At 50.2% G+C, this 10,235-nt stretch overlaps 2 protein-coding genes across 2 annotated transcripts; one reads left to right on the top strand and one right to left on the bottom strand.

Annotated features, from left to right (window-relative positions):
* Positions 1-4,995: 4,995 nt before the first annotated feature.
* On the bottom strand, positions 4,996-6,650 carry ARB_00945 (Pfs, NACHT, and Ankyrin domain protein; the record flags this gene model as incomplete). Its single annotated transcript, XM_003012648.1, has 3 exons — positions 4,996-5,468; positions 5,550-6,051; positions 6,177-6,650. The coding sequence occupies 3 exons, from the start codon at positions 6,648-6,650 to the stop codon at positions 4,996-4,998; spliced, it is 1,449 nt and encodes a 482-aa protein (XP_003012694.1).
* A 71-nt stretch (positions 6,651-6,721) lies between these two features.
* ARB_00944 (uncharacterized protein) lies at positions 6,722-7,402 on the top strand (the record flags this gene model as incomplete). The annotated part of the gene is made up of 2 exons (XM_003012647.1): positions 6,722-6,791; positions 6,948-7,402. 2 exons carry the CDS (start codon positions 6,722-6,724, stop codon positions 7,400-7,402), a joined length of 525 nt encoding a protein of 174 aa, XP_003012693.1.
* Positions 7,403-10,235: the final 2,833 nt, after the last annotated feature.

Here is a 10,235-nt window from a genome sequence, read left to right as displayed (position 1 = left end):
TCACGCACTCAGCTAGATATCGTGAATACGACTACACACTGACGAGGCATGTGGCGGTGCTCGCGCTCACATGGCACACCCGGCAACTCGCTCCCCCGCCAGCCGTGGAGACAGAGGCTCTTCCGTCGCTGACAGCTCCATCTCGCTCTTCTCACCACCCCGGATGACGCGCACAGGGCTCTCTCCCTCGCCAGATTGGCTGCTGCTGGGCTATTCGGGGGGCTGGGGGGCGTAAACAACCAGGGCCGGCCCTTGGTAACGGCCGGTGGCGAACGTAAACCAGCCCAAGCAACGGAACCGCGGTTGACGCGACTATCCGTCAAATCAGCTTCCATCCCATGGTTTACGCCAATATCAACCTCCCCAGCCTCCTCTTTTTCCTTGCTATGGTCCCCAGCCTCTCTTTTTCCAGCCTCGCCTTCCCCCAACGAAGACCACGTCCTCACGATGTGACTGCCCCAACTGACGGACTTATAGAGCGTCACGGCCCAGTCTCCCAGGCAACTTTGGAAGCATATCGTCACCAGGCTTTGGCTTCTCTTGAACCATGGGCGTCATACTTGCCTATCCTCCCGTCGTATACCTTCCTTTCCTGTCTCAAATGGTGGCCACATACTGTGCCGTGATTCCGTGATGTGGTGCACGATAGCTGGTAACGGTGGTGACTTGCGAAGCAGCAGAAAGGCATACGTAAGATGCGAATATTCCCTCATTTTTCCTCACTTTTCCACGGCTGAAGAAAGTATCAACAACGTCGATACACGGATGCACATTTTCGCCGTCACAAGGTAGTAGATGGCAATGCTATTATGCCATCACAGACGTCTGCAGAGAATAGAATAGAATGGAATGGAAGAGAAGAGTAGAGAAATGTGATGAGGTGACGTTGTTCATGGACATCGTCATATTCATCTACTCGGCATATTGAAGTGGCTGGGAGCGTTGTAGGAGGTATCTATAGCCATCAGCGGAGAGACGACGTCAGCGGTCTTCCCGAGGTGGAAGCGAAGGGTATGGCAGGAGTGCTGTGTCAGCCAGTACGTCGCAACTACAGGATATCTGCCTTGTAGTCATGGGAAACGAACTTGCTTCATTTCCTATAGGAAATGTCCTGGTGTACAAGTTATCAGGAGAGCTTCTATCAAGTCGAAGCGCCAGGCGGGCGGCGCGCGCGTTAAATACCCGCTGCAAGCGATGAGGCTCTGCGGTCACATGGGAGCTAGCATCAAAGTTATAGGTCCGGTGGCAGTCACATGATTGAGTGAGTACGTAATTGTAACTAATGGAAATACGTATTCAATATTACTCAGAAGCAGTGATTGGTTGGTTATTCACTGTGGACAAATTTGACTATTTAACCAATCGTCGATCACCTCCAACCTCGACTTCAACTTCAACTCTTACAACCTCCATGATGTGGAACACTATTACTATAAGCCGAACTTATGTGAGCCTTCTAAGCCCTGCTTTTTAAGGCCAAGAGCATGTTTGAACGCCCCGAGGCCCCTAACAACATGGCCAAAGCTGGCCTGCTCATTTGTTTTGGACCTGGGGGGTTAGCAGCCTCTATCTTCGACAAAGTCCCCGCACATCCCCTCCTTGACTGACCAGCAAGGCACCCATTTGTCTTCCCAGCATGGTGACTGGGAAATGTACTTTGGCAGGCCTACAGGCTTTTCACCACAGTATTTTAAGGAAGGATGTAACTACGCCGCCTTGTACCTTGATGGCACAGCCAGAGGACACAACTGAATGAAACATTACCTCCCACAAAATAAATATACCCACAGCATTACTGGGGCTATCATTAGGATGGCTGTGAGGTAATACAAGTTTTCCATGGTATATACATGGCCATATCTACGCGCTCATAGACCCAAGTGGTCTCTGTGGTGGCTGCCAGGATTCAACTTGTTATTGTAAGTAATGACTGAACAAGGGGTTATGGACGCCCGCAAAGTAAAGTTATTATTATACAACGTGGTATATTGAAACAACAGGCAACAGCACGATGCCTTCCAACAACACAGAAAGAGTTACAGCGACGACATGTCCATCCTCGTTTCTCCCCACAGGTTATCCGTATATTCCGGAACGTGATTTCTACTCAGCAGCCATCCTACATCATCTACGTTGTACCGCAGTCTTACAGACCTGGGCCTGAGGTTTACAAGATGCTGGGGCTCATAAGGAGGCCTTCAAGGCAGCCCTCTCGGAGTCGGCTAGCATGTCTCACGTAATGGCTATTACTAGAGAGGCCTTGCAGGCTGGAGAACTAGCCAGCCGTGCCGAGGTTGAGGATGCAAAGGAAAGAGAGCTTCAACTCTCGAGGGGACTACTGAGCTCTACGTGTGGTTCCCAACAGATTGAAGACATCTACAGGTATTGTGCTTATCCACAAGGCGCTTTCGACCCAGCGCCTGTTGTGGTGACACACGCTACATTTGTTAGCATGTATTGGTTTCGACCCACGGTCCTCCGGGTTACGTGCGAAGCCTATATTATATTATATACTAACTAATACCTTATCAAGAGAAGCGTCGCCGGACATAAGACCTGATTGCGGCAGGTGCTTACTATCGACACAAGACTGGATATCCATGAGACATGCCTACTGCAGATGGTTGGGTTGTATACCTTTTATGCAAATGGAGAGAGGCTTTGCTATCACAGATGGAGAAAAGCCTATTGATGACATATATTACCTTTCCTGTCTTGGGGGTTTGACTTCTTGGAAGAAGAACCGAAGAAAACCAACGGTTGTACCGTTGTTAGAAGGCCCCTATCAGCGAATAACCTACCTCCCTTCTTTCGTAAGCTAACGAAGGTGCACGTTGTTCAACTGCAGAAGCTAGCTAAGGACGCTAAGATCACCAAGCGGCACTTAGGTGTTTACTGGTCCTTCAACTTTAACAAGGACGAAGCCCTTAGAAACACGGGGGTCAATGATTCAGTGACCTCTCCCACGCGTCGAGAGGCCCCTTGGCGCACTAATCTCTCGCGAAGACTGCCAGTTTAGCTGCAAGTACCAGCCCAGCAAGCTCAAGCCTCTCAGTCCCTAGATGCTCAGAGACTGGCCAGGATTTTAACCACAGCTGTTGTTCTGTCTACACCCGATAGCAGTCTGGCGAAGGGACTACTAGTTCCAACGTTGGTTCGGCTTCTCTTCTGGGTAGTGAAAGGAGAGATAGGGCATAGGGTTTACTTCATTATCTGACGCACTTGTATCTTTTATGTCGTTTGGGCCCCAGGCCCCTCCTGTATGTATCAACGATCAGTACCAATATCAGCTACACACGTACATTGCCACCCTGGCTCGTGTTGCTCGTTACTCTCTCAGGTAGCCTCCTCTTAGTCATTATGCCCTTGTCCTCACGTCTCCCAAGTCCCTCGAAACCCAAACATCACAGACGACGAATATTGGCGTGGTAGCGGGAGCTAGGCCTACCAAAAGCAGCAAGGCGAACTAGAAATGAATAACTAGTGATGTGTAAGACAACAGGTAAGCGGGTGGGCAGTTAGAACGCCTCTCATCTAGTTATGTATTTATAAAATTGGTCTAGTTGCAGACGTTATAGTGTATAATTGCAAAATAAACATCACCAATGCAATTTATCTTCAATCATCTTCCCTCCCGAGTTATAATCCATATGTGCAAGCCACATCGTCCACCACCGAACCTCGTAGGGGGTAGGAATAGCCAATGCCGTTAATATGCCCTTTTAGGACTAGCGCGGCGATCTGCCCACTGGGCTGTCTCACGTGATATTATTTTCTTTGCTTTTCCCGAACGTCGAAACGAACGAAGAAGCCAAAAGCAACGCAAGTCGACGAGATATCACGAAGCCTGCAAGTCGACCAGATCTTTTAGCTTGTGAAAGGAAGACAGGTTCTGCGTGACTTTATACCCATTCTCCAGCTCCTAGGCTAGTTACTTGTTGAAATACCCACGCCATATTTTATACGTCATCATGGCATCACAACTTCTCCCACTAGGTGGGCTCCCTCCTTGTCTATGAAGATATCCTTGTACCGCTGTTTCAGAGAAAATACTTACGAAGTATTGTTGTATTACTGTAGAGCTGATTGACAAGTGCGTTGGGTCAAAGATATGGATTGTTATGAAGGGCGATAAAGGTACGTTTGACCTGGTTTTTCTTTAAGGTGTGGTCATACGACTTGCTAATTTTATGGAATAGAATTCTGCGGAACACTGCTTGGATTCGATGATTATGTTAGTAAGTATTCGCTTGCCTTGCTGTGGAGACGGGCTGTTTGGCTAACGCTGAATGTAGACATGGTACTCGAGGATGTGACTGAATTGTATGTTGATACATACTACCTATTAAAGGCACGTTGGATGATTCAGTGTACTAACCTCTTTAGTGACTACTCTGGCGGCCAAACGAAGCTTTCTAAGATCCTTCTGAACGGAAATAACGTGTGCATGGTGAGTTTCCCCCAGCAGCTCTTTCAAGGGGTGCTTAGCTAATGAGCATAGTTAATACCCGGGGGCGAAGGGCCGGTCAGCGCGGCTCCTTAAAAACGCTTACTTAACGGGAAAAATACTACCACGGCTGTGATGATACTTAATAACAAATGAATATCATTTCATAAATTTCGTTAAAAAAATTTAATCTAAGTCATCCCGTAAGGTATTACATTAATAAATAATGGAATCGACGGAGCCCACAAAGCCATAAGAAAAAAAAATGTCATCAGGGCAAAGGGGGAAACGTAGACAAAAATGAGAACAAGGCTTGTCCAGCTGGGACCCAAAGCCAGAATGCAGCGTGCATGGAAATGTAAACATGATCAAAAACCCATCCAGTAAGGTAAGTTAGTAGTTAGTATAGTCGAAGTAGTAAAAGACCATATATAAATTTTCGCCGGTATAAACTCCTGTTTGTTCCTGCTCACGCCGTTGCTTGACCTTTTGTCGAGGGGCAAGTTCTTTTCTTTCTTTCTTTTTCATTTAAAAAGGGGAAAAAAAAGTTACTGCGAAGAAGGGGAAAAGTGATGTAGCTTGAAATTCTCAATGGTGTGCAGAATCAGCCTGGATTCTATGGTGTGTTTCTCGAGGAGGATGTCGATTGCGGTGCGGCCCTTGTTGTCGAGCGAATCGATTGGCACTCCCATGTCCAGCAGCACCTGCGCTGCCTTTTCGGGACATTCGCCGGGGGTGCAGGCGGGGGAGTTCGAGGCTAGTATGTGCAGAGCTGTTTGGCCGAGATGATCTAAAGCCGTGATGTCGGATCCAGCCCTGAGGAGCCGTCGAAGGAGGACTACGGAGGCGCTGCCTTGGGGGTCATGTGGGTTTCCTTGCTGGTAGGGACAGTGTAGCGCAGATACTGCTCTCAGCAGTGGGGTTTCACCGTTTGTGTTTCTGGCCGAGAGGTCTGCGCCGGCATCTAGGAGGAGCCGAACAACTCTTTCATCCGGCTGGGAAGTAGAGACGTGCAGATGTACTGTTTGTAGATGTTAAAATAAAAAGAAAGAAAAAAATAATAATAAACCCGGTATGTAAAGACCAAAGAATGAATACGTACGTGGGGTATTGAGTCTATCATCCAGGGAGTTTACGCTGGCACCTTGGCTGAGCAGGAACTTGACGAGTTCTGGGGAAGGCTGGTCGGTAAAGCAGGCCGCATGAAGAGGAGATTGGTATCCAAGGGCACAGTCACCGTCAATGCTCATGTTGGAATCCAGCAGCATCTCAACCACCTTGAGATGGCCCGAGGCCGCAGCAGCACTGATGGCCCTGCTGGACTTCCTGATGATCTCCGGGTCTGCACTCTCCAGCAGCAGCTTGACGACCGAGAGGTTGCCGGTCGAGGCAGCACTGACCAGGACGGAGCTGGGGCTGCCGTCTGTAGGATTATCCAGCACAGCACCGTTGTCGAGGAGAAACTTGACGGTCTCGTAGTCCGTGAACCCGGCAGCATGGCCGAGGAGAGACGGGTCCTTGGGAGACGGCGGGTTTATGGATCCTCCGTGGTCGAGCAGGAACTTGATGAGATACTGGTCGCGAGAGAGGACAGCCTCGAATAGCTTGTTTCAAGGCCTTCGTTAGGATCCAGACAAAACAAGAAGAGAATAGAAAAGAGGGAAAGAAAAGAAAGAAAAGAAAGAAGAGAAAGAGAAAGAAATGAGCAGCATGATGATAAGAAGCATACCATGCCGGACTCGTCGACCGAGAAGCCATGGTCGAGCAGGACCTGGATGGTCTCCATCTGCTTTGGCTCGACCTTGCGCGGCGAGAGCGAGTAGTAGAGCACCATCCCCAGCGCATTCCGCCCGTCGAAGCCCTTCCGGCTCTTCTCAGCGCCCCTGTCCAGCAGCAGCTTCACGATGTCCGCGCGGTCCCTGTTGGCCGCCCAGTGCAAGGGGTACGAGTTTCCCGCGCGGTCTCGGTCGAGGATGTTGACCTCTGCGCCGTGGTCGAGCAGGAAGCGGACCACCTCGACGTCGCCGTTGTGGAAGCACGCGAGGTGCAGGGCTGACATGCCCTCGAACCCGTCCCCTTGCAGCGCATTGATATCGATCTCGCTCGTGTACGCTGCCCGTATCTCGTCGACGGTGCCCTGCCGCGCTGCGTCGAAGAAGGCCGTGTAGGAGGGGCTGTCTGGCGGTGCCCATGTCGCCTCCATCGCTATGCCGGGCAGACGAGAGACGCCTATCCTGATCCCTCTTGCATGAAAGGTGCTGGAGAGGAGCGGGCATGGACGAGCATGAACAGAAGGGAGAAGGGAGAGGAACCGCCGGCGAAGAGCAAACGAGGCGTGAGGCTGGTTCGTTTGCGTATGTTTTATTTTTTATTCTTTTTTTTTTTCCTTCCCTTTTAACTAAAGGGGGGCCGCCGCAGCTCGCGATGTTGTTTTTTTTTTGCTTCCTTTTTTTTTTTCTTTGTTGGAGGTGAAGAAGCGCCAAGGCGAGTGTCTCTCCAGGCCGCTGGACAGACAGACAAGCAGACAAGCAGAAGACAGAGAGACAGGCAGAGACGGCGGCGCGGAGGGCTCATAAAGGAAGAGGCAAAGAGGTATCTGGCGAGAGGGCTGCGTTTCCTGGCTGGCTTCCTGGCTGCGTCGTCCAACGGGGGCTGCATGAGGACGGCCAGGTTGGGCCACACTGGGTGCGCGCGCAGCTGCAGCGAGCCAAGGGACAACAAGCTCATCCTGTTTGTTTGTTTGTTTACTGCCGGGCTAACTGGCTAGCTAGCTGGCCAGCTGGTGGGAGGTCGCTGGCTGACGGCCGCTGGCATGATCGGCGAGCAGGTGTTGCTGTCGTGGTGGCGGTCGACGGAGGACAGACAGCATGGATGGCATGGCATGAGCCAGCAGACGACGAGACGGCAGGATATACGAATACATTGGGCGGGCTGTTGACGAGACGGACAGCATGAAACGACAGTCTACTACGGGTACTCTATATGAAGGCCGGCCGACGGAGTTGCCTGCTCTGCGGACTATATATATACAGACGGACCAAGCAGTCGCCACTTTAACTGCTCAACGGCCGCTGAGGCAAGGCAAAAGGGCACAAGGAAGCATATATATAAGCTTAACCAAGGTACACACGCCTTTGTGGATCGAGCCGACCCTCTCTCTTGGCTGTCTTCTTCCGTGGTTCATCGGGATCTTCATCATGTTGATCGAGATGGTGGTTAGATATCAGATACGGCGGCCAATGCTGTGCTACTCTGAGCCTTGTCTGGCCCAATAACAGTAGACGGTACCATTCTATATCGGTCTTTGGACCAAAGACTGGGAAATAAGAAAGACGAAGAAGACGACGAAGACGGAAACCTGCTTGGGAAACGATAACAGAGCAGATTCAGCGTCCAGTCGGCTCAAGCCGGGTCATTGCCGGTAAAACTCCTATCATCAAGCTGGTTACTGGCGGAATTCATAGCCGGAGATGCCTTTATTACTTACTTCTACCGACGAGTCCTGTCCTTGACTTCGTGATAGTGGATGTTCACAGTCCGGCTTCATCTCCACAGTTGGCATTATCTGATCCTACTATCAAGAAATTCGCTTGACTGGAACGTCTGTCTCTCGCATGGCAGGATTGCCGGGCCAGCCTTGTGATGGACCGTTTCCTATGTGGAGAGACTTAGATATACTCCCTCTCTCGCTATTATTACAGTCTAGATGAGCTGTTCCCCTTAACTCTGACGGCCTGAGATTATGGAGAGAGCCTTGCCAAAGCTTCGAACTGCATCAACCACTGGACCATGGATAAAAAGCAACGAGTGCGAAGAAGACAAAAAGTTCAAGACAAATGTCCAGCCCCGGAGATCGCCGTGAGTGTTACTGTTGAACGATGTCAGTGGCTAACCAATTACTTGTTTCCTGGCGTTGGTCTTTGTGCATTCGGCCTTTGGGGGTAAAGTGATTTGGAAGAAGAAACGACGGAGTACGGCCCGAAGGGAAACATCAACAACTTGACTAACTACTGCCTGAAACTCCGTCTTCTCTGCGGCTTCGTAATGCTTCGGTGCAGCGGAAGCCGGTCGACCTCACTGTTTTTCTCCTGCAAGGCTTCATCAAAGTTCAGGCAGCATCAAAGCCAACCCTACTCCGCAAGTATCAGACGCTAACTACTTATGCAACGTTGCTTCCAGGTGCCTGATGCAGTGGATGCAAGCCGTATGCATAACTAGCTAGCCAAATGTGCCTCGAAACACAACACCGCTGCACTGGATGCTGGGTGGAAAGCATATTCATCAGTTGAGGATCATTAGTGAAGGTCAAGCCGGAAACCCGCATCTCACGGTAAGATGTATACATGAATTGTGTTCTTTGGCCCAAGGCTGCAGGGTCAGGGATGAGCATCTCAGTCGATTTTGCTCAACAGTTAATATCTGGCCGTGATGTATAATTAGTTCAGCTCGGCTGGGCTGCCATGAATTACCACCCCCTTCCTACCAACCACCTTTTCAAGGCAGAAACGGCCGAAGAGATGATGGTGTCCAGTGATGCTTATCTTCGCCCCGTCCAGGACAGTAGTAGAAACTAATGCCATGTAACACGTAACTGCGGTGGCTCCGGACGAGATACGGCCAAGTTTGGCCCCGAAACTAGTTCGACCAAGGGACGAAGTCACCAACTTATGCATAAAGGACATGGACTGTCTTATTGGTCTTCAACTTCTTAACTAAGATATCTTGTCGACTGGCCGGTCAGCTCCCGTCGGCCGGAGTAGTTATATCAGCAGAGTCCACAGTCCACTCTGTCGTCTCCATCCCAGCCTCATCACCCCAGCTTCTCCACCAGGCGCTGACGCTGACGACGAAGCTCTTCTCCTTCTCCCATCATCAGTTAATAATATGAGTCAATAATCCTCCAGTGGCTTCAGATTCCTCCTGCTTGACAGCCACTTGGTCTCTGTTCACCACATACAAAGCCCCAACAGAATCAACCTTGCCATGATCAACCCTCGGCGTCACTCTAGCCAACCAACCAGCCTGGCCCCCCTATCATGCTGCTTTCACAGCATACCAGGAATGCGCGGGTTGAAGATATCCACACCAGCCATGCAGACAGGGCCTTTTTGACCCCTAACCCAAGTCAAAATAAGCCCATGTTCGCCACGAGGATCGCTAAAGGCTAGCCTCGTGAAGAAGAAACGAAGAAGCAGGTGCACTCTTCACTTCTCCATACAAATTGACTAGCGGGCTACTTGTCTGCGCCTGAGAGGTGACGAAACGAGATGGAAGCATTTCACTGCCCCATGCATATCCCTGGCCCTGGACAAATACCTGTACGCCAGGTGGAGGTAATGCGTGCCGGTCATAGCAATTATCCCCGTCTTAACGGATATACTCTGCTTTTACCTTCCATGCAAGTGGAGAGGTTCCATCGGTCTTCTCGAAGGTGCCTAGAAAACACCAGCCGCCCTTGACGAAGTGTGGACTCTTACTTACTGACTGGCTGGCTGGTTGGTTGTAGGATATACGCATTATGCGGTGAGCCTTGTTTTAGAAATCCGTCACCCAGGGGGGCGCCGTATATACGGGATGTCTTGCAGGCATCATGTAAATGCACATGATGGTAATGCACGGAAAATTCCAACGGCTTATATTTATAAATATACATATCCGTTGGCCGAGATATATATTATACCCCTTGACACTTGCCCTTTTGATTGAATTCCGTTCTGTTCTATACGTCTATTTGAAACCTCTACCCTCACCATTCAACATCCTTACTTACCTCCTCTTTAACTGAGGC

The sequence above is a fragment of the Trichophyton benhamiae genome, assembly GCF_000151125.1.
Source record: "Trichophyton benhamiae CBS 112371 chromosome Unknown contig02295.1, whole genome shotgun sequence".
Lineage (NCBI taxonomy): Eukaryota > Fungi > Ascomycota > Eurotiomycetes > Onygenales > Arthrodermataceae > Trichophyton > Trichophyton benhamiae.
This window is presented reverse-complemented; position numbering and strand designations above follow the sequence as displayed.